The sequence below is a fragment of the Hyperolius riggenbachi genome, chromosome 3, assembly GCF_040937935.1.
Source record: "Hyperolius riggenbachi isolate aHypRig1 chromosome 3, aHypRig1.pri, whole genome shotgun sequence".
Taxonomy (NCBI): Eukaryota; Metazoa; Chordata; class Amphibia; order Anura; family Hyperoliidae; genus Hyperolius; species Hyperolius riggenbachi.
The window spans coordinates 234,025,592-234,050,600 of record NC_090648.1 but is presented as its reverse complement, the minus strand read 5'-3'; the positions used below and the strand labels follow the sequence as shown (position 1 = coordinate 234,050,600).

Genomic DNA, 25,009 nt, shown 5'->3' with positions numbered 1-25,009 from the left:
TACATACACAGATCCAATCGCACACAGTCTCCATGCTTTAGTGCAACAATCGGCATAGCAGCCTTCTCCTATGCAAGAGCTTTACACCTGCGACCAAGGTCGCAGTTATGTAATTAAAGGGGAATGTAGGTAAATAATATAGTTGCACCATCTTGAAGGGATCATAAAGGGATAGAAAGCAGCATTGCAGCAACAAACAACATACTGATATGAAGGCAACCTAGTCTGATATGAAATGGGGATGCACGGAATATAACATAGAAGAGGTAGAGGAAAGGTATCCATCAATTAAACAGCTCCAGTGTGGGGAGGGGCTGCTGTGTCTCCAGCCATGAGGCGACATCAGTGGGAGAAGTAAAGAAATGCGTCTCCCCTTCTGCAGTGACCCACAAGTGGGCTGGGAATAACATGGCATATTGGAGGTTAAAGCAGTAGGATTAACCATACTATGCCAGGGAAAAAAACACATATATAAGTAGATAAATACTTGATCTACTTACATAACACATGTATTGTACTGTCCACATTTTGATTTCAGTGAATGTTATATAGTAAATGACGAGAATTCTGTTCCTGGTGGGGGCCATGTGTTTTGCTCACAGTTCAGGCTAAATCCTGATGTCATTTCTGCCATTTACTTTTTCTTTTCTCCTCCAATCGCTGAGTCACCTGAGCCTTGCTTGTAAACACAAGTGAGTAGGGGATCGTGTTTCAGATAAGCACAAGCTGGGAAATAAATGGAAGAGGAGGAATATATTATATATAAAAAGAACCCCCAGCATGCAACTGTTTGGCCCTGACTACTAAAGATCTAGTGCTCCTAAGGTATATGATAACTCCAAATCATAACGGCAGAAAAAGTTTTAAAAGTTTTAAATGCAGGATTTGCATCTTTATCACTTAATACACTAAGTCCAGTTGCTGTTGAAATTTGATTTTTATGGTGACAATCCCGCTTTAAGGTGGACCTGAACTCTTGCACAGGACAGAAGGAAAGCATAGAGAAATGCACCCTGTATGTATTTAGAGAGTTTAGCCTGTCTAATTAACCTGTCTAATTCCCCCTCATCTGTGACTTAGCTCAAGTTGTAATTTGATCTCCCCTGTGTCACATGACTGTCTATGGCAGAGATGGCAGATAAGGCCATTTGGAAGTACAGGAGGTTAACAATATGTCTGCTTCCATGAATCAGGAAGTAGAAACAGTGCAAATTTATTTTAGGGTTCGTATCAGCTGTAACAAAGAAATGTTTTTTTTTGTTTAAAGGTTATTATGCTGTAGTATATCTTTTAGAGCAGAGCGGACGTTCTGAGTTCAGGTCCGCTTTAAGATTTTTCAGCTTACACTTCACCCCTTGAAAACCGGCACATTGTTTCTGTGTCTCGACCCTGAAGTCGGGGAATAGGGACACCAAAACGTTGCCAATCTACAGGTTACCTTTTGCCCACGCAAGGCTGAGTGCTGTGTCTTTAAAGTGCAGCAGATGGGCAGTGAAAATATGTGGAGAGGATTCTGATAGACCTCATAAGCATACAATGTCCATGCTCCACAGAGAACATGTCCGCAGAGGCCGCTCTCCTTAAGTGATCAATAAGCAACTGTTCAAGGTCTCCCTCTGCTCGCTCAGGTAATCCAACTAGCCTGATGGTGTTGCGACGCAGTCAGTTTTCCATGTCCTCTTGGCGACTCACCACTGGTCATATTTGCAGCTGCATGGCATTCATCTCCAATGGCACATGTCAGGTGTCATCCTCGAGTTGTGAAATTTGTTGCTTGGCATGTGTGTATCTAGCTTTAACTATTGCAGAATACAGCTTTGGTTTTGCAGACAATAAAAACGCCATATCCTTGACAACAGAGATATTGGGGCAAAAGGTAAGCAATCCAATCTCCTATAAACAAGTTACATTGATCAAAGATCTAAAAAAAAAAAAAGTCAATTGGTAGAAGCAGGTCAATAATAGATATCTGGTTGGTAGTGTTTGTTTACCTCATCATATAATATATGCCGAGCTTAGGTGCCATCCAGATTTGTTTGTAGGAGATTGTGTTGCTTATCTTTAGTTCCAGTATTTCTGCTGTCAAGGATAGGGAGTTCCATTGTCTGTACATGTGGAGGTGTCCTCTGCAATCATTTGATACAAAGGAATAGAGGATTTCTTGCATATCTTTCATTCAAGGACAGGGCTGCAGATACATCTTTAGAAGCAAGACAATTGTTAGACCAAAGAATCAAAGATCAAACGTGATGGTATTATGCTGGGTACACACAATGCAATTTCCTATGCTGTCGACTGCTCTTGATCAATAATGGGATCGATTTTCCTGTGATAATTTATTGAACGAGAGCAGATCGGACATGATGGAAATAATCGTCCGATTCCTGTAGATCGGATGGGAAATTGCATGGTGTGTACCCAGCCTTGGCCCATAGGCATAATACCTTAGGCTGTGTTCCCATTTGTAGCTGGATCACATGCAGCCAGTGGAAGTGGACAGTGTAGTGTTTGCTCCGATGGTGCACTGTGGTCAGGCTGTAGCTGTAGATGCGCACCCACATAGGCTATATGAGGTAATGCCTGGTCCGGGATTATGGTGACTGCACAGAAGTAACTAACAGATTAGTTGCACAATGACAAGTGCGAACAGCCCAAAATGTAGGAGCCATTCACTTAGTTAGGTGATGAGCGGAGAATGGACAAAAATGTGGGAACACAGCCTTACTGCACACACAATATCAGGCCAGATTTGTGTGTTGCAGAAAACATACTACTGTAAATGCAGAAGTGGGGAAGAGACCTGAGCCTAGCACTAGCACCAGTCTGCATGTGTAACCAGCAAGCGCTTCTGTAGGCTACCCTGTAGACAGTGTAGAGAGTAGAGGTGGCTGCTGAAATTGTTCCAGTTTCAAGCTATACTTCAACTAGCATAGCGATGCTATGTTTCTTCATCTGCCACCAGGTGACATCCTCCTAGAAACACAGTATGAACTGTTGCTCAGCCAAAATATTCACAGTTTATCTGGAGTGCATTAGATAAAAGACAAGGTAAGTATGAACACATTATTTAAAAGCCAAACTAGCATTTCTGGCCCATTAAGTTAACAGTATAAATATAATGACATCAAATCAGAATAATATCACTATTTTTAACTGAGGCTAGAGTCACAGTGGGACGTTGCGTTTTTAAGTGACATTAAAGTCGCAACGCAAACTTACAACGCGCCAAAAAAGTCGCAGCGTTACCATCGCATACAGTAGATACATTAGAGAATACAGGCAATTAAAAGTATGCTTCCAAGTCATTACTGAGCATGCGCAAACAGTCTAACGCAGCTGATAACGTGTATAACGCACTGCATGCAGTACTTTCACTTAAGCAGCCCATACACTCAGCCGATTTTCTGGCCGACCGATCGATCGCGATCGATCGATCGATCGATCGCAAATCGGTTGGCCAATCGACCGATCGACGGCCGATTTCGATCGATTTCGATGGATTTCCATCGAACTAGCAGGGTGGAAAATTTAGGTCGATCTGATGAGATTGCTTATCAGTTTGCATTGGCCTTAATGGAAATCTGATGGCAAAAAAATGCCATCAGATCGAATTTCAACAGATTTCAAACTGAAATCTATTGGAATTCTATCCTGGTAAAAAATGTTCTAAAAACGCATCAGATAGATCATCAGATGCATTTCTTATCTGTCTGCTGCCAATCTGACGAGTGTATGGGCACCTTTAACGTGCAGCGTTAGTCTCCAACGCAACGTGTGCACTGTGAACGGGGCATTGATTTTTCATTGCAGTGCGTTATTCTGCGTTAAATTTTGTTTTAGGGCCTGAGCCCACTAACGCAGTTGTGTGCAGTTGTATGCAGTTGTATCCGCTTTTCAGCATCTGTAACTTTGATGTTTTGCTGAAAAGCGGACACAACTGCGCATAACTGCGTTAGTGGCTCAGGCCCTTAACGTGCTACTTTAACGTCCCACTGTGAACTTAGCCTGATACCTGTTGCTGAATTAAAGTTTGTTTGTCTACAGTTTGAGGAAAAGCAGCCAGAGGCATGCAATCCTTTTGGGATGTGAAAAAAAAGAGAAAAGGGCAGAAGTGATATCACTTTTTGCATCACAGAGACATAGTAAAGATGGAAACCAACAGAAATATTATTTTTCTTCTTTATATCACATTTCTCCTAAATCTGACAGTGAACACTAAAAACAACAGGAGGGATAAGCTAAATAATTAATTTCTCATTGGATTTTTTTTTCTTTTTTTTGAGGTTAATGCGTAGTTCATCCCACTTTAATAATTGTAGTATATTGATATATACAAAATGGCCTTATACATGTTGTGCTGGTGGGACATGTACATGTCCTCACAGTCATTTGCTTGCATTCTATTATTCAGGATAGAGGCATATTTGCTTGACTTTATTTCTGGTTGCAGAACACTTCTGGGCACTGCTGATTTCTGAACCATCCTCCGTACTCCATGAGTTTGTTGAACGTTTTCAAAATCTTTGTCGCTTGGAGCTGCAGCTACCATCCCTCAGACACGAGGATCTGAAAACTGTGGTAAGTAAATAGGTCCAGTGTAAAAATTGGAAGTGTTGTGTGACTACTCCTTTGCAGCACTCTCAGAGAACTGTTCTATATTGTTTTTATACATCTGCGCTACCCTGGAATTATCAAAGATAGGTTATTGCTATGGATGTGTGCATGTGACTACAATAACACAAATATCACTATATTTTGATATGATCTAAGCGAGGTAAGAACCTGACCTAACAAGGTAAGAAACTGTGTAGAAAGGCCAAGGACCATTAAGTAGGTTTTAAAACTCTGAAAACATTTCTTCTGACAGCCTCATATAAATGGATACTTATTGTATAACGCTAATCATAATTTTATAATTTTCCACAATAAATAATGAGTGCATGGACATTTAGAATAGACACCTGTTCGGTGTGGGGTATTGTGCATATTTGGAACATACGTAATGTTTTATTCAGATTTTCTAATATTTGCTTCCTTATCTCCGAACGCTGGAGCCAGGCTGGGTAATGGTGCTGGGGGGGGGGGGGGGGGGGGGGGGGTGGTGCCGGCTACATATACTAGCTAGCCTAGTGCTAGATAAAGCTTTTACAGCCAGGCAAACAGTTAAATTAGTCCCGGGGACTCTAAAGCTGCAAAACCTCCTGAGCTGTGTAACGCTCAGGAGATTAAAGGGAACCTTAACTGTAGCATAGAAAAAGAGTTTCACTTACCTTGGGCTTCTACCAGCCCTCTGCATCTGTGCTGTCCTGCGCCGATCCTCAACGATCCTCCATTCCCCCGCAGAGGCTTAGGGCTCATACACACATCAGACTATAGTCTTTGGAAAATGAAAGATCACAGACCAATTTTACCCCCTTCCATGTAGTATGAGAGCCATACCTACACAGTCTATTCTATGGAGCTGAACTCCCCATCAGACAGAAATCTTTGCAAGATGCTGCACACAAAGATGCTGTAGACATTCAAAAGATCAGTATCTGCAAAAGATCTGTTCCTGCAAAAGATCCGTTTCTGCAAAATGCATTCATAGTCTATGAGATCTGCAGATCATCATACACACCTTGTTTAACAGACATTCATCTGCAGATCAGATCCACCAGGATGGATTTTCAGATCTGCAGATGATTGTCTGATCTGTAGATTAATGTCAGTTAAACAAGGTGTGTATGAGGATCTGCAGATATCATAGACTATGAATGCATTTTGCAGGAACAGATCTTTTGCAGATACTGATCTTTTGTGTCTGTACAGCATGTGTGTGTGCAGCATCTTGCAAAGATTTTTTCTGATGGGGAGTTCAGCTCCATAGAAAAGACTGTGAAGGTATGGCTCTCATACTACATGAAGGGTGGTAAGATTGGTCTGTGAACTTTCATTTTCCAAAGACTATAGTCTGATGTGTGTATGAGCCTTTAGTTTCAGTTCTGCAAACTGATCAGTCGGCGGTCCACTGCGCGGCCCTTGGCACGTGCATCCTCGTGACGTGAACGCGTCCTGCGCAGGTGCAGTAAGAGGTTATTTCTTATTGCGCAGGCACGTACACTAATGTGAACGTGTACGAGGATGCGTGTGGGCAGGGTTACACAGTCGCAGTGGACCCCAAAACTAAGCTGCGGCAGGAGAACAGAAGACCGGCGTGGGACAGGACGGCTGCGGGGGACTGGTAGAAGCTCCAGGTACGTGAAACTCTTTTTTTCTATGCCACAGTTAAGGTTCTCTTTAGCACTAACCCTCTCTTCTAGAATACCTGTATATCTATGCCTAACACTACACTACTTCACACTACCTAAAACTAAAGCATACCCCTATCTACACACCTAACACCAACCCTGTAACTAAGCCCTCACACTAACCTACCGGCCCTACCTATATCTGAGTTCATCCACACTGTAACTGAACTCCTAACCAATCGGGGCACTCTGCTATGATACAAAATAAGCACCTTTCACCCTATAGCTGCTAATTTACATTGTGGTCAATGGATGCTTCGAGTAGCAACTTTTGCTGTAGCTCCAAACTCAACTGCTTCAGGTGTCTGGTCCAGTGCCCAGTCTCCCACCGCCGTGCCGTAGACTTCTAAGTCGACGCCAGCGCAGCCCTGCCAAGCGTATCTTTTCATCGCGTTCCCCTCTGAAATAGCGGGGGACGTGAAGAAAGGATACGCATGGCCAGAGCCGCAGTGGCCCGGGGGCGAAACTGAAAGTAGCTGGCAGCGGGAGAACGGCGGCTCGGGCAGGACCGGCGCAGGACAGGACGGCTGCTGGGGGCTTGGGGAAGCTCCAGGTAAGTGAAATAATGTGTTTAAAAACTCTTTACAGTTCCGCGTTAAAACAGTGTTATAATAACTAGGTATTTTAAATGGAACCTCTATCACAGTATGCAAAGGGAGTTAAAACTCATGGAAACGCGCAGCAACCCACAAACCCATCCACAAGTTTTTTATTGATGCATTTTCATGTATTTCAACTCGCTGACTAGTGTAAATGAGCCCTTATAGACACAAATGGAAAAAAAAATCTGGTCATCAGTGTATGTTCAGTAGGGATGAGCTTGTGAAATGCATAGACATACTATATTTAGCCTGAATTTTTTTCTAAAAATGCATTTTCTCATGCACCATTGATTTGTATGGATTTCACAAGTTCTCATCTATGTACAAATACCAGATATACTTGTAAAAAATACAATTTTTGTGAAAACATGCACATCTCTGTGTAAGGTTCAGCAAAGCAAATAGGGCTATATTTGCCCAACCAGTGTTCTCTGGTTTTCTAATTTTAGTAAATCAACTGTAATTTGTCTACACAGCTACAGGTTGCCGCTAATGAGCAGCATTGAATAGCAGTAGCAGAGCTCCAGCTGAACATAGCTGTGACCAATTTCTGTTACATTGTGAAGAAGATACAAAGCCACACAAAGTTTTGTTGCTGAACTAATACAATTGTAGCACTGACAACTATAATTGTGACTGTTCATTATCCTCATCTCAAAGCTAGAAAGTCTTTATACTTCCTCCTTCCTTATAATTACAAGCAATGTCCTTGTTTGCAAAAAATAGAAAAATCTGTGCCTGTTTCTTCTTCATAGGATCTTGGTGAAGAAACCATAACTCTGCTCTTACGGCTGCTAGAAGATGAACTGAAACCAGGTGAAGGAAGAGAGAATACTAAACACTGCTTACCTAGTGACTCTCTGCAGGTTCAGATCTCTGCCTGTATTCTGGCCCTTTGTGGATGGAACACTAGGTATGTTTAAAAAAAATAAAATCCTTTTTTCTGTTTGTCTGTAAAGGCTTTCACTTATGCAGACAATGTTATATCAAAAAGAAAGTAAAGGTATATACACAAGTACAGTTACTGTGGCCTGCAAGGACTGGGACTTGATCCCTCAGGTGACAGTTTAAGGCTGAGTTCTGTAAAGACGTGTCACCAGACTGCAGACTATAAACGAGTTTTGTTGCAATGGGATTGGGTGGGAGGAACAATGACACTGCACACGTTGAAGCTGCTTCAAGCTGAAGGGGTGAGTAAAGGAACAATACTTTTTCTTGCTATTGTAGGTACAGTACTGACATTACTGGGCGATAATTGTATAAAGCCTGCAAAATGATTCTATTTACAAGATTAGCTGACAAACTTTAGAAAACATGTCTCCTTGACATTCTTAATAAATAACAAAATTTTCCCTCACCAGGGGATAAAACTTAACATTTATTGTTCACATTAAAATTCACTAGGGTTAACTGTCATAATTGTTACTTCTAATATAAGTTGATACAGTAGGTTGTATACAAAGGGAGTGGATACCCCCTCCTACTTCAACTTGTAATAAACACTTTTACTGCTTAAACAAAAACCCCCACCATATATAAGCCACCCAACATGTTTCACTTCCTACTGGAAGCTTTCTCAAGGGAACAAAGTGCAGTGCTATCAGTGCATCTAGTGCTAGGATGCATTACAAAGCAATACATTAAAATAAAATCATAGTTAGTAACGGAGCGTATAGGCCTATGACAGCAGCCTAAACGAGATGGCTGTCAATGCCCTTCTTTTATACTCACCAGAGGTCACATGGGATGGGGGTGGGGTTCTCCCCCATTGTCCATGAACTGTCATTGGTATAGACCCCTGTCAATCAAACATTACCCAATCATAGAGGGGCACTATCCATCCCCATGATATTGCAAAAAGGTATTTGGATTGTACTCTGCAACATGATGAAAACATATCCATGTCTACCGATATCTCACCTTGCCAAGGCATAATGAATATAGACCCTCCAGGACAAAAACACAAGAAAAAACCTAAATCAGGAGAACGCCGGTAAACCGGTGTTCCCATTGGTCCCCCGAGGTCACATGGCAAAACCGGGTTGGATCAATTAGAGAGCGGCTCGGTCAGTCTAAACGCCGTACAGGGCTGATGATTTGCCCATCCGTATGCGGCCAATCATCCGCATGATAGTTGCATCCGCCACTCCATCATTGGTCAGTGAGGTGGCGGTACACAATCTGGGCCTAGAGGCCGTTGACTATTATTTGAAAACAAGAAGTATACACATGAGGGAGCACTCCATCTTTATCCTACAATTATTACAATTCATATTGACACACAACTACTTCCTGTTTCAGAATCAATTTTATCTACAGGAGAGGGGCTGTGCGATGGGCACGGCATGTGCTCCCTCTTATGCCAACCTATTTCTTGGGTGGTGGGAGGACACCACTGTGTTTGGAGAGGCATTGGCAGTTTATGCCTTTCATGTTGTCTTCTGGGGCCGTTTCATAGATGACGTGTTCATTCTGTGGGACGGCCCCAGAGACATGTTTGTTGATTTTGTGTCTTTATTGAATAGGAATGAAATTGGTATGTTTTTCACTTATGAAATCGATAATAATACCTTAAACTTCCTGGATGTACAGATTTTGAAAAACCGGGAAGGTGGACTTGATACCAAAATCTATAGAAAAGCAACTTTTACAAATTCCCTCCTGTCATGGGATAGTTACCATCCTGAACCATTGAAAAGAGAGATCCCAAAGGGGCAATTTTTGAGAGCAAAAAGAAATTGTTGAAGTCAGAAGGACTTTGATAGCGAGTGTTGTACCCTCAAAAGAAGATTTCAGGCAAGGGGATACCCCAATAATGTACTACACACAGCAGAGGAAAAAGCAAGAAACACAGATAGATGAGAGCTTCTGATACCAAAAGTAAGAGAGAGGACAGATTTGGGAAAAACTAGAATCATCAATACATATACCAATCAATCACAAAGCATCAAAAAAATAATGGAGAAACATTGGTCCCTATTACAGCTGGATCCCCAATTGAAAGAGATTTTTCCAAACTATCCACAATTTACATATAGGAGGGGTAGAAATTTGGGAGATTCCCTCACACACTCCTTTCTGTCATCAACAAAGAAAGATCAAAAGGGAAAGAAGAAAACCTGGTTAAGTAAGGATATAAACGGAATGTATAAGTGTGGAAATTGCAAAGCGTGTAATTATGTGGAGAAATGTAAACAATTTGAGGCTCCCAAAAATGGGAGGATCTTCGACATTTGGGACTTTTACAACTGTGAGACGGAGGGGGTGGTCTATGCACTTAAATGCCCCTGCCCATGTGTGTGTATATAGGTGAAACAACAAGAGCAGTTAAAACACGTATCCTGGAACATATAGGGGATATAAAGCATAAGCGCAATACATCTGTCGCAAGACACTTTCTGGAATTTCATGATGGGGACCCTTCCGTTTTGAGACATTGGGCTCAATTCTGGTAGCGTTTAGTAAATAATTACCTCATGGAACTGGGTTTACCTCATGAGGGAAATCAACTTTTGAATTCTGGTAGTTTAAAGCGGACCCAAACCAAACATTTTTTTAATTAAAAATATTTAGTTGCACCACTCTGACACGTACAAAGATAAATAAACACTCCTTCAAACCTATGATCATTTCAGTGCATGATTTTCACCCTTCTCTTTTCATAGCTAGGGTTATACTGGGGGCAGCCATTAGCAATTCCTCCATTGCCGGACACCATCTACTTCACCAGTTTGCCGGAAAAATCCCGGCAATTTGAAAGGAAGGGAGGGGTTCCTCCAATAGATGTAAAATATTTTATATTTGTCATCATGCAGCTGAAAAAAGGCTGCTATTTATTATAATTTAGAAAATAGATTTTATTTCTGAAATCTTGTATTTTTAATTTGGGTCCACTTTCAGTAAAGTTTTACCTCATGTAATTTCATGAGGTAATTCATGTGGTAATTTTCTACTAAAAATGTGTGGTATTTAGTAGTAAAATACCTCACACTTGAATTCTGAAGTGAAATAAGGTGCGTGTTTGCATGTCTTTTACCTCACATAATTAGACCTACCTCTACCAGATGATAAATGCAGTGCTGTGACAGAATTGTGATATCTGTCACATAACATGGAGCCTTTTCAGCTTGTTCTGTGCTCCGACCCCGCCCCCCCTCCCGACCCCCCCAGTCTCTAAAAATAAAAGTGCTCCTACCCCCAGCCTTTAAGGGCCCGTTTTCACTAGGAGCGGTGCGATGCGGCTACATAGCCGCATCGCACCGCGGGTGTCCTGAAACACATGCACAGCAATGGAAGAGTTTCCACTGCGTGCATGTTGTGCGGAGCGATCCGAGAATCTGCAGCATGCTGCAGATTCTCGCACAGTCGCATCCGCCCGCAGCCGCGCCCCATCTCCTCCATTGACTTCCGCATCGGGAGATGCGGAAGTGATGCGGCTGGCGGCGGAAGTGATGCGATGCGGCTAGGTAGCCGCATTTGCATCACTTTGTAGTGGAAACCGGCCCAAAAAGTAAGTTCTCCAAACCCGCTCCCAACCACCAGCCTCTAAAAGTAAGTGCTCCGACCCCTGCCTCTAATACTGCTTCGACCCCCCTTCCGACCTCCAGCCTCTAAAAGTGCTCCGACCTACCCCTTCCCCCCCCCCCATCCTCTAAGTAAGTGCTCCGACCCCTGCCTCTAATACTGCTCTGACCCCCCTCCCGACCCCAGCCTCTCATACTGCTCCGCCCCCCCCCCCCCCTCTAACAGTGCTCCCACCGCCTCGATGTTCTTATGATAAGTAAAATTGCACAAACCCTCTTCATCTCTACCCCAGTCCCTGCCCCCACACACACTCACACCGGATCCCCTTGCGGCACTATAAATTGTATTGGTGCTACTACTCATCATTATGGCTCTCTCCTGCTATGAACACGCACCCTCCTCCGTACAGCTCCAGCTGTTTACTGTACCAGTGACGCGGCTTGAGGAGAGAGCCATAATGATGAGTAGTTGCACCGATACCGACACTGGGGGATCCGGTGTGTGATTGTGAGGGGTGCGGCGGCGGGAGGAGGGGGGTAGAGATGAAGAGAGTTTGAGCACTTTTACTTATAACAACATCAAGGCTGGGGGCCGCAGCACTTTTAGAGGCTGGGGGTCGCAGCACTATGAGAGGCTGAGGGTCGGGAGGGGAGCCGCAGCACTTTAAGAGGCTGGGAGTCAGAAGGGGGGGGGGGTCACAGCACTATGAGAGGCTGGGTGGAAATCTGCTGCCAATCTCATTGCATTTGGATGAAATCTGCTGCCAATCTCATTCACGACCCCCCCCCCCCCCTGCTACCTCTGGTTGCCCACTCTATATCCCCCGCTGAGACATATGGGTGCACCCCTCTCCGTTCCCAAACCTTCCCGCTTCCACGCGTTGCTCCCCTCTGAAAGCCCTGGCACCTCTGATAGAAATGAGCAACAGTATTACTCACGTGGCTCTCTCTCTATCCAGTGATGATCGCGGAACCCCATCTCCTCCTCTGCTGATCAGCTCCGGGCTGCCTTTCACAATACCGGGGGAAACGGCTTAATGACCTCATCAAGCCGCATCCCCGGTACGGTAAACAGTAGCCCGGAGCTGAACAGGGTGCGCGATCAACGCTGGAAAGACAAGACGGTGAGTAGTCTTGCGGATGCCCATCCCACAGCACATAAGGCAGGGGTCCCCAACCTTTTCCGGCCCGGGGACCACTTTCTGACCAAATTTTTTCTCCAGGGACCTGGGGGGGATTGGGAGAGAGGGGTGTTTTGCTCGACCTAGTGGACAGTGTCGTGCACAGCGGGTTACGGGGGGGGGAGGGGGGCTGGGGTGCGGCGGCATAGCTAGCATAGTTGCCCCAGTATAGGGAGTTTAGTTGCCCCAGTATAGCTAGTATAGTGCCCAGTATATAGCTAGTATAGTGCCCCAGTATAGCTAGTATAGTGCCCAGTATACAGCTAGTATAGTGCCCCAGTATATAGCTAGTATAGTGCCCCAGTATATAGCTAGGATAGTGCCCCAGTATACAGCTAGGATAGTGCCCCAGTATACAGCTAGGATAGTGCCCCAGTATACAGCTAGGATAGTGCCCCAGTATATAGCTAGGATAGTGCCCCAGTATACAGCTTGTATAGTGCCCCACTTTATAGCTAGTATAGTGCCCCAGTTTATAGCTAGTATAGTGCCCCAGTTTATAGCTAGTATAGTGCCCCAGTATATAGCTAGGATAGTGCCCCAGTATATGGCTAGTATAGTGCCCCAGTAAATAGCTAGTATAGTGCCCCAGTATATAGCTAGTATAGTGCCCCAGTATATAGCTAGTATAGTGCCAAAGTATATAGCTAGTATAGTGCCCCAGTATATAGCTAGTATAGTGCCCCAGTATATAGCTAGGATAGTGCCCCAGTATATAGCTAGGATAGTGCCCCAGTGTATAGCTAGGATAGTGCCCCAGTATATAGCTAGTATAGTGCCCCAGTATATAGCTAGTATAGTGCCCCAGTATATAGCTAGTATAGTGCCGCAGTATATAGCTAGTATAGTGCCGCAGTATATAGCTAGTATAATGCCCCAGTATATAGCTAGGATAGTGCCCCAGTATACAGCTAGGATAGTGCCCCAGTATACAGCTAGGATAGTGACCCAGTATATAGCTAGGATAGTGCCCCAGTATACAGCTAGGATAGTGCCCAGTATATAGCTAGGATAGTGCCCCAGTATACAGCTAGTATAGTGCCCCAGTTTATAGCTAGTATAGTGCCCCAGTTTATAGCTAGTATAGTGCCCCAGTTTATAGCTAGTATAGTGCCCCAGTATATAGCTAGGATAGTGCTCCAGTAAATAGCTAGTATAGTGCCCCAGTATATAGCTAGTATAGTGCCCCAGTATATAGCTAGTATAGTGCCCCAGTATATAGCTAGTATAGTGCCCCAGTATATAGCTAGGATAGTGCCCCAGTATATAGCTAGGATAGTGCCCCAGTATATAGCTAGGATAGTGCCCCAGTGTATAGCTAGGATAGTGCCCCAGTATATAGCTAGTATAGTGCCCCAGTATATAGCTAGTATAGTGCCCCAGTATATAGCTAGTATAGTGCCGCCGTATATAGCTAGTATAATGCCGCAGTATATAGCTAGTATAATGCCCCAGTATATAGCTAGGATAGTCCCCCACTTTATAGCTAGTATAGTGCCCCAGTTTATAGCTAGGATAGTGCCTCAGTTTATAGCTAGTATAGTGCCCCAGTATATAGCTAGGATAGTGCCCCAGTATATAGCTAGGATAGTGCCCCAGTAAATAGCTAGTATAGTGCCCCAGTATATAGCTAGTATAGTGCCCCAGTAAATAGCTAGTATAGTGCCCCAGTATATAGCTAATATAGTGCCCCAGTATATAGCTAATATAGTGCCCCAGTATATAGCTAGGATAGTTCCCCAGTATATAGCTAGTATAGTGCCGCAGTATATAGCTAGTATAGTGCCCAGTATATAGCTAGTATAGTGCCCCAGTATAGCTAGTATAGTGCCCCAGTATACAGCTAGGATAGTGACCCAGTATATAGCTAGTATAGTGCCCCAGTATATAGCTAGGATAGTGCCCCAGTATATAGCTAGGATAGTGCCCCAGTATATAGCTAGTATAGTGCCCCAGTATATAGCTAGTATAGTGCCCCAGTATATAGCTAGTATAGTGCCCCAGTATATAGCTAGTATAGTGCCCCAGTATATAGCTAGGATAGTGCCCCAGTATATAGCTAGGATAGTGCCCCAGTATATAGCTAGGATAGTGCCCCAGTATATAGCTAGGATAGTGCCCCAGTATATAGCTAGTATAGTGCCCCAGTATATAGCTAGTATAGTGCCCCAGTATATAGCTAGTATAGTGCCCCAGTATACAGCTAGGATAGTGCCCCAGTATACAGCTAGGATAGTGCCCCAGTATATAGCTAGGATAGTGCCCCAGTATATAGCTAGGATAGTGCCTCAGTATACAGCTAGTATAGTGCCCCAGTATATAGCTAGTATAGTGCCCCAGTATATAGCTAGGATAGTGCCCCAGTATATAGCTAGGATAGTGCCCCAGTATATAGCTAGGATAGTGCCCCAGTATATAGCTAGGATAGTGCCCCAGTGTATAGCTAGGATAGTGCCCCAGTATATAGCTAGTATAGTGCCCCAGTATATAGCTAGTATAGTGCCCCAGTATATAGCTAGTATAGTGCCGCCGTATATAGCTAGTATAATGCCGCAGTATATAGCTAGTATAATGCCCCAGTATATAGCTAGGATAGTCCCCCACTTTATAGCTAGTATAGTGCCCCAGTTTATAGCTAGGATAGTGCCTCAGTTTATAGCTAGTATAGTGCCCCAGTATATAGCTAGGATAGTGCCCCAGTATATAGCTAGTATAGTGCCCCAGTAAATAGCTAGTATAGTGCCCCAGTATATAGCTAGTATAGTGCCCCAGTAAATAGCTAGTATAGTGCCCCAGTATATAGCTAATATAGTGCCCCAGTATATAGCTAATATAGTGCCCCAGTATATAGCTAGGATAGTTCCCCAGTATATAGCTAGGATAGTTCCCCAGTATATAGCTAGTATAGTGCCGCAGTATATAGCTAGTATAGTGCCCAGTATATAGCTAGTATAGTGCCCCAGTATAGCTAGTATAGTGCCCCAGTATACAGCTAGGATAGTGACCCAGTATATAGCTAGTATAGTGCCCCAGTATATAGCTAGGATAGTGCCCCAGTATATAGCTAGGATAGTGCCCCAGTATATAGCTAGTATAGTGCCCCAGTATATAGCTAGTATAGTGCCCCAGTATATAGCTAGTATAGTGCCCCAGTATACAGCTAGGATAGTGCCCCAGTATATAGCTAGGATAGTGCCCCAGTATATAGCTAGGATAGTGCCCCAGTATACAGCTAGTATAGTGCCCCAGTATATAGCTAGTATAGTGCCGCCGTATATAGCTAGTATAATGCCGCAGTATATAGCTAGTATAATGCCCCAGTATATAGCTAGGATAGTCCCCCACTTTATAGCTAGTATAGTGCCCCAGTTTATAGCTAGTATAGTGCCCCAGTATATAGCTAGGATAGTGCCCCAGTATATAGCTAGTATAGTGCCCCAGTAAATAGCTAGTATAGTGCCCCAGTATATAGCTAGTATAGTGCCCCAGTAAATAGCTAGTATAGTGCCCCAGTATATAGCTAATATAGTGCCCCAGTATATAGCTAATATAGTGCCCCAGTATATAGCTAGGATAGTTCCCCAGTATATAGCTAGTATAGTGCCGCAGTATATAGCTAGTATAGTGCCCAGTATATAGCTAGTATAGTGCCCCAGTATAGCTAGTATAGTGCCCCAGTATACAGCTAGGATAGTGCCCCAGTATATAGCTAGGATAGTGCCCCAGTATATAGCTAGTATAGTGCCCCAGTATATAGCTAGTATAGTGCCCCAGTATATAGCTAGTATAGTGCCCCAGTATATAGCTAGGATAGTGCCCCAGTATACAGCTAGGATAGTGCCCCAGTATATAGCTAGGATAGTGCCCCAGTATATAGCTAGGATAGTGCCCCAGTATACAGCTAGTATAGTGCCCCAGTTTATAGCTAGTATAGTGCCCCAGTATATAGCTAGGATAGTGCCCAGTATATAGCTAGTATAGTGTTCCAGTATATAGCTAGTATAGTGCCCCAGTATATAGCTAGGATAGTGCCCCAGTATACAGCTAGGATAGTGCTCCAGTATACAGCAAGGATAGTGCCCCAGTATATAGCTAGTATAGTGCCCCAGTATACAGCTAGGATAGTGCCCAGTATACAGCTAGTATAGTGCCCCCCCATCCGACCCCCCCCCCCCCGCGGCACCCGGAGGGACATTCAATATGCATCCCTTTGCAGCGCTAAGTACAGGTGCTACTACTCACCATTAAGGCACGCTCCTGCGTTCACCGGGCATCCTCCTTCTCCTCCTCCGTACTGCTCCGGCTGTTTACCGTACCCGGGACGCGGCTTGATTACGTCATTAAGCCGCGTCTCCCCGGTACAGTAAACAGCTGGAGCAGTACGGAGGAGGAGAAGGAGGATGCCCGGTGAACGCAGGAGCGTGCCTTGATGGTGAGTAGTAGCACCTGTACTTCTAAGCGCTGCATATTGATTGTCCCTACGGGTGCCGGTGTGGGGGGGGGGGGGGTGTTTGGGGAGCATTACGGGAGGGGGGTCGGGGAGATTAGGAGAGGCCGGGGTCGGGGAGCATTACGAGAGGCCGGGCGAGGGAGGGGGGGGGGGTCGGGGAGATCTGATTACAAGAGGCCGGGGTCGGGGAGATTACCTGAGGCCTGGCTCTCCCACAAGCATCATGTCGGGAAAATACCTCATTGTTTACCGAGTGAAAAGCACTCGGTAAAACCATTTTTCCCCCTGTGTCGCTAATTTAACGAATATAAGCAACAGGCGGGAAAATGTACAAGAATTAAAAAAAAAAAAAAGAATGAGGTATTTTCCTGACTGATGCTTATATCACCTCGCACAGCTACCAGAATTGAGCCCATTGGGTGGTTCAGCAATGGAGGATGGGCCCAAGGGCGGGTAACCTGGACCTAAAATTGCGACAAATTGAAGCTCGTTGGATATATAGGATGGGCACTCTCTCTCCTGGAGGTCTCAATGAGGGGTTTACATATACTCTCTTCCTGTAGACCCCCTCCTCTCTATTTCAAATATACAGTTATCCCACTGTACCTCTCTAGTTCATCTATCTAATGTATATTGGCAAGGTCTGTTGATATGGTAATTGATTTATCTACTTACCTTATTTTGTTAATAATTACTGTGATGGCTAGTGTTGTCATCAGATTACCCCCTTGGTATTGCAATTCTTCTTAGGAGCAACTGTAAAGAATACTGTAAAGAATAAACATCTCCTTCTAATACTTATGTACGTATGTCCACCGCCGGGCTATAGATCTTATGCACTTCCCACCTGGGATTATACAATTGGACTTATGATATCTGTTATCAGTAGATGTAGAATCTGAGATGTAATCTAATATATTTGAGATACAAGATGTATATATACATCTTGGTATATAGATTTAAGAGATGCAATATTCATGTGCATCTATTATTAATGTGTATCTCCTATTGCTCTCAGAGTAATTACCTAAATCATGGGCTTGGCACTTGTCTTACAGGCCTATATGCTACCTGTAAAAGATATACATTCGGATTTATTGCGTGGCTGGTGTTTCATGTATTTGATCGTGAGTGGGCAGGGATTGTTTACATATTGGCTGTACGCCCCCTCCTGCCGTGTGTATTTATGGCAGAAGGGAGGGCGTAATTTCAGCGAGATTGTCCACCCCATTCTCGCCCGCAATACTGTGAGGCTATAACGTCGGATCCTACTCTTCCAGGTCCGCCCACCGCCACCTCACTGACCAATGATGGGGTGGCGGATGCAACTATCATGCGGATGATTGGCCGCATACGGATGGGCAAATCATCAGCCCTGTACGGCGTTTAGACTGACCGAGCCGCTCTCTAATTGGTCCAACCCGGTTTTGCCATGTGACCTCGGGGGACCAATGGGAACACCGGTTTACCGGCGTTCTCCTGATTTAGGTTTTTTCTTGTGTTTTTGTCCTGGAGGGTCTATATTCATTATGCCTTGGCAAGGTGAGATATCGGTAGACATGGATATGTTTTCATCATGTTGCAGAGTACAATCCAAATACCTTTTTGCAATATCATGGGGATGGATAGTGCCCCTCTATGATTGGGTAATGTTTGATTGACAGGGGTCTATACCAATGACAGTTCATGGACAATGGGGGAGAACCCCACCCCCATCCCATGTGACCTCTGGTGAGTATAAAAGAAGGGCATTGACAGCCATCTCGTTTAGGCTGCTGTCATAGGCCTATACGCTCCGTTACTAACTATGATTTTATTTTAATGTATTGCTTTGTAATGCATCCTAGCACTAGATGCACTGATAGCACTGCACTTTGTTCCCTTGAGAAAGCTTCCAGTAGGAAGTAAAACATGTTGGGTGGCTTATATATGGTGGGGGTTTTTGTTTAAGCAGTAAAAGTGTTTATTACAAGTTGAAGTAGGAGGGGTATCCACTCCCTTTGTATACAACCTACTGTATCAACTTATATTAGAAGTAACTATTATGACAGTTAACCCTAGTGAATTTTAATGTGAACAATAAATGTTAAGTTTTATCCCCTGGTGTTATTTATTCTGATTAATCAGGTTCTGTGTTTATATCCTTGACATTCTTAGCAGCTAAAATTGATCTTGTATGAGGTGAGGTTGGGACAGCAAGCGTAAACTGTAGCTGCATAGAGAGATAACGAAAGCCTTCTACACACATGAAACAAGTAATCATTCCAGATGACAGTCTGATGTGTGTACAGCCAGTGTCCATCTTCTGCCACTCTGTGTTCTGCATTTGACCACATTTCTATCTCACCGTTCTTCTTTACTGTCCAGTACATACCACTCAACTGAGTGGAATAAATATGGCAGCCTCTATGTCCCTTTCTCTTCAGTTGTCATTTAAATGTGATTTAGTCCCTTTCCACACTGTAAAATATTTTAGTCTAGAAAGTCTAGAAGTTTAAATTTTATATTCGCAGTGGCCCTGAATTTTTAGGAAGGTCGTAAGCTTTAAATATTTGAAAAGGTTTCGGTTCAGCTAATTTTTATTATCTCTCTCTTTTTTCAGTCCTTTCGCTGGGTCCTTACCTCTGTCAGTCATAAGATGTCCTCGTTGTATGAGGAAGGTTGGATTGTGGAGCTTCCAGCAGCTAGAATCTGTTGATTTGGATGGCTCCTTTGGTCCACCAAGCACTCCAGTGTCTCCTGGAGACAGCCACAGTGACAGAATGCCCTTGGGAATTGTCTCCCCCAACAGGAGAGTGACTAGAAGCCGAGATCTGGAGCAGGTATACTAAGCTAATATGGGACAATTAAAAATGTGTCATGACTATTCTGTTATTCCCATTGTGCATGTTGCTGAAATCTTTGTAAAAACAACCTGCTCTGCCTGAAAATGTGTCTTCTGAAAGAGGATACTTATAAATTGATACTGTATTCAAAAGTTCCAGCAATAGTAGCCTTCCGTTTTCAATTTATCTTGAGTTTGCTGTTCACATTTTTGACTATTTGCTTAAAGTGTACTTATATGGAAAAACATGCCCCTACTGGGTACTTGCCTCGGGATGGGGAAGCCTCTGGATCCTGGAGTGGCTTCCCAAGTCCTCCTCCACTTATCTGTGCTTACTCTCCATTTATATGAGGTTGCTAAACTAAATGTTTTCAGAGTTTTAATACCACTTAATGGTCCCTGGCTTTTCTTGCTTAGATCAAATCAAAATATAGAGCTCTAGTCACAAAGCATTACTGCATGTGGTAAAGGTGAAAACAGTTAATTTTACAGAACATTTTGTCACATGTCAATTTACTAAGGCTGTTCCCTCTTGAAAAACTAAAATTACCAACTAGAGATGTAATTTACCGACTTGTGAGGTAAATAGCTCATAAATGTCAATTCACAAAGGATAACACATTCATATTGAATGGGTCCTTAGTGGCTGCAGCTCCCAAGCGCTTGGAGACCCATATGAGAAAAGGCTATACAAAGATTAGCAATTATTTATATTTATTTTATGTATTCTTCATCATGGAGATTTACTAATCTAACCAACTAACTTATAACAGTGATTGACGTGGTGGTCCACCATTATACAGGGACACTGACCCCATGTGAAATTTTATACTATATTTATTTACCGGTATTTATTTATTTATTGTATTTATAAAGCGCCAACATATACAGTATATTAACTGATCACTCTAAAGGCAATCATATGTTTTCTTATTATTTGGTACTACCTATTTAATGTCACTGAATCATGTCTCTAGGTTATCAAGGATTAAGGATTAATTGGACTGGCACCATCTTGTTTTAAAATATCTTTATAACAGCTCTTTGAAGCATAGTTACAGATAGATAGATAGATAGATAGATAGATAGATAGATAGATAGATAGATAGATAGATAGATAGATAGATAGATAGATAGATGTATATGCAGGAAAGCAGACATTGTGAAGGCCTGCTGCTCCTTTCTCAAGCATCTGTCCACATCTCCGAGACGTATGGCTAGAGGAAAGAGCATTAAAGGGACCCTGAGCAGTGCCATAAAAAGGAAACCTGGACTTACCTGGGGCTTCCTCCAGCTCCCTGAAGCCCTCAAGGTCCCCTGGAATCCTTTTGGTCCATTCTGTGGTCCCACTGGGGACTCTGGCAATCCGGTGACTTCAGTTAAAGCTGCGCGTGCGCACCCCCGGTGTGTCATCACGCTGGTCGCCATAAGCATCCTGCACATGTACAGTTCAGTCTTTAGAGAACCTCCAATGCGCAGGACACTTATGGCGACCGGCGTAATGACGCGTCAGGTGCACACCAGGTACCCGCATGCACAACTTCAGCCGAAGTTGCTGGATTACCAGAGCCATTTTGGCAGGAACCAAGAGGATGCCGGGGGATCTTGTGGGCTACAAGGGGCTGGAGGAAGCCCCAGGTAAGTCCAGATTTCCTTTTTAAGGCACTGCTCAGGTTACCTTTTAAGGTTCTGTAATGTTGCTGTTTCATTGCATGCATATTTGTTTGATTTGTTTTATATTTTTTTAAACAAGTCAGCTGCTGGATCAGTACTGTGTTTTACAGCACTATTATAAAGTAGAACATTATCATTATCTACGGCTCTACACCATTTACTACCACCATTTTTTTCTGAGCCATTCCATTTCACTTTACTAAACCTGTTAACATCATACATGTATTTCATAATTTTTGGGCTGTAAAAATGGATGTTTTTGATGATGCAGCATTCTGACATTATTCCGTCTTTTATTCTTGAAACTTTTCAAAGCTTAAGTTACCGTGAGGTCCATTGGATGCTATCATGGTTTGTTTCCTCAGACACCATATCGCCTGTATTCCAAACCAAATTAATTTCTGGAGAACTGGTCTTCACAATTTTGCATAAACCCCAGTTGGGGGAGCACTTTGAACTAACTAATATACAATGCAAGAACAACAATTCAAGTTCTCAATAATGCATATCGCTTGTTTATTAGTATCAAACATTGACACCTTCCCACTAAAAGTTCCCCCTCCCCCCCCCCCCCCCTAAAATAGCCTATGTGGATACTGGAGCGCTTCTCACATCATCTCACCACACACATGCAGAACACCACCTCTGGCCAGATATTACTGTTCATTAGGTTAATTATATATTCAGTTAATCTACCGTCTTCTTTATAGACAAAACTGATGAAAATGATTTAATTGCGGGAAGCTTCCCTTAACTGCACAAAAGTTCTATCCAACTTTTTTGTACTGTCTCCAACAGATTTTAATCACAAAGTCCAGCTGCAGGGATCCTCCAATAATCTTTCCTGAGGGAAATCTCCCTCAGCCGATTTGTACTACACAGCAGTTGGAATTAGCATATTGTGATCACTCATCTCTAATCATAGTGCCCATAGACTTCATCACTAATAGAAGACTACTAGCAAGAATTCAGTTACGCTGCTCCGCAGCACTCACCACCTCTTCATTCCCCTCTATGCATCCACAGCCCTCCGGGCTCCTGTCTGCGGCGTCCCGCTGCTTGTGCCGCCCTATAGCTGTAGTGTCCGGGGTTACCGCTCGGTGTATGTTGCGCTGGCCGGCTCCGCTGCGGGTTGAGGGACGCCAGACTCCACGCTCTCACTCCATTGGCTTGGGGACCACACCTTGCATACGCGTTACGCCCATTTGGTCACGTGGGCTTCATCATTGCATCATGCTGTAGGTCTAACAGAGGGAGCGTTGTTTCAGCCCATTTATCATCATGTTTTCTCTCGTCATGTCCCAAGTCCCTGCCCTCTGGGCGGTTTTCATTATTCCACAGACAGTTCACTGCCAATTTCATATAAGCAACTTCAGCTCAAGTTTAAGATTAGATTTCATTATTTTGAGTCTCACATTCATTGAATTACTTTTCATGAATAAGATGAGTGTTTCCTAGCGCAATGATTGTTCTTCACCCAGCACACACATCTCGATCACTCACACTTAAAGAGAATCTGTATTGTTAAAATCGCACAAAAGTAAACATACCAGTGCATTAGGGGACATCTCCTATTACCCTCTGACACAATTTCGCCGCTCCTCGCCGCATTAAAAGTGGTTAAAAACAGTTTTTAAACGTTTGTTTATAAACAAACAAAATGGCCACCAAAACAGGAAGTAGGTTGATTTACAGTATGTCCACACATAGAAAATACATCCATACACAAGCAGGCTGTATACAGCCTTCCTTTTGAATCTCAAGAGATCATTTGTGTGTTTCTTTCCCCCTGCAGATCTCATGCACTGAAGTTTCAGGTTGCTTGTTTCTTCCTGCAAACAGCTTTGCCCTTGTCTGTAATTCTTCAGTATGTGAAAGCCCAGCCAGCTCATAGGACGATTTATCCAGCTTGTAAAAGATAAGAGAGAAGAGAGAAGCTGCTCTAATCTAAATAATACACAGGCAGTGTGCATAGAGGGGCCTGGAAGGGGGAGTTCATAGCAGAACCACAACACTGAAGAACTTGGCAGCCTTCCAGACACAGGCCGACAAGTCTGACAGGGGAAAGATACATTGATTTATTACAGAGACTGTGATAGCAGAAAGTGTTGCAGTAAGCTAGAACACATTAGAATAGCTTTTGGAACTTGTAGGATGATAAAAAACAGGATGCAATTTTTGTTACGGAGTCTCTTTAAGAGAGAAACATCAGGTTCCCCACACACTATCTATTATTGTTACCAATGTTAGACGTTGTTTAAAGGTACATATAGTTATTCATACTGTAACCTCTCCACAATCAACACTCAATCCATTTCATTCCATGTTTTCAAAGTTTTCAAAAATAGTTGTAGTTCCCATGGATGATTTGTGCAGGATCTGTCAAACACTAGGGACAGATCACTCATTCAAACACAAACCACTCCATTTTTCTTTACAAGAAAGGGGAACTACTATCTATTTTCGAAAGGTTATATAGTTGCCCATTTAGGCCTAATCAGACCTTTTTAGGCCTTTTTATACTCTTTTAAACCTTTTTAGACCATGTTAACTTTTTATTCCCTCGTTTTTAACCATTTTTAACATTTCCTAACATTCCTGACTTACATTTTGACTGATCTTGACCTAACGTGCCCGTGTCACCCAAACACCTCACCAAGACCGGATCTGCAGTTACCCATCAATTCATGCTGATCAATCCGGCAGAAATACTGCCAAATTGAAATCAGTATTCAATCCTCCTGGATATAAAGTGCCCAGGATATATATCCAATGGCTCTCCACTTGATACAGTAGCCTATTATAATCACCTCTCCTCCGACTTTGCTTTGGCTTCATAATCCCCTCAAATCTCATCAGACTAGGGTCACTATTATGAAACACGCAAAGTGAGTGCCCAAAGGGCTGTCTTCATCCGCATCTTTTATATTCGCCACATGCTCACCTATTTGCTTTTTTAGTAATCTACCAGTCTTGCCGATGTATTTAAGGCCACACGGGCACGTGATCATATATACTGCTCCCACAGTATTACAGTTCATAAATGTCCTTATGTCATATTGCTTGTCTCCTTTAGCATTTTTAAAGGTTTTGGTCTTATCCACTAATTTACAGTGGACACACTTACCACACGGGTATATTCCAACTGGAATTGGGCCTAGGAGCCCCCTGCCCTCTATTCCCATCCCATGTGGTTTAGAATGTATATCTGTCCTAACCAATGCATCCTTTAGATTTGGGGCTCTCCTAGTTGTCATTGCCGGGTACGGCCCCACAATGCGTGTGAATATCTTGGGAAGGTGGGGCTGGAATTTTGGATAAAGAGGATATGCCTACATTACTTTAGCGGCAGTTCACGTAAATGTGAAGTTAAACTAATGGAATAAATACTTGAATCTGTACCCCTAATCCTAAATAGAACTTTTCAAAGTTATTTCTATTTTGTAGTTAAATGTTAAAATTCTA

The 25,009-nt window shown here is 43.2% G+C and overlaps 1 protein-coding gene across 3 annotated transcripts in view; it reads left to right on the top strand.

Annotated features, from left to right (window-relative positions):
• ZC3HC1 (zinc finger C3HC-type containing 1) overlaps positions 1–25,009 on the top strand; it is a 60,662-nt gene that overhangs the window by 28,256 nt on the left and 7,397 nt on the right. For all 3 annotated transcript variants that reach the window (XM_068275969.1, XM_068275970.1, XM_068275967.1), the window contains exons 5-7: positions 4,451–4,578; positions 7,648–7,805; positions 19,649–19,868. In XM_068275969.1, the coding sequence (XP_068132070.1) occupies positions 4,451–4,578; positions 7,648–7,805; positions 19,649–19,868 (506 nt within the window). The remainder of the gene's footprint in view (positions 1–4,450; positions 4,579–7,647; positions 7,806–19,648; positions 19,869–25,009) is intronic.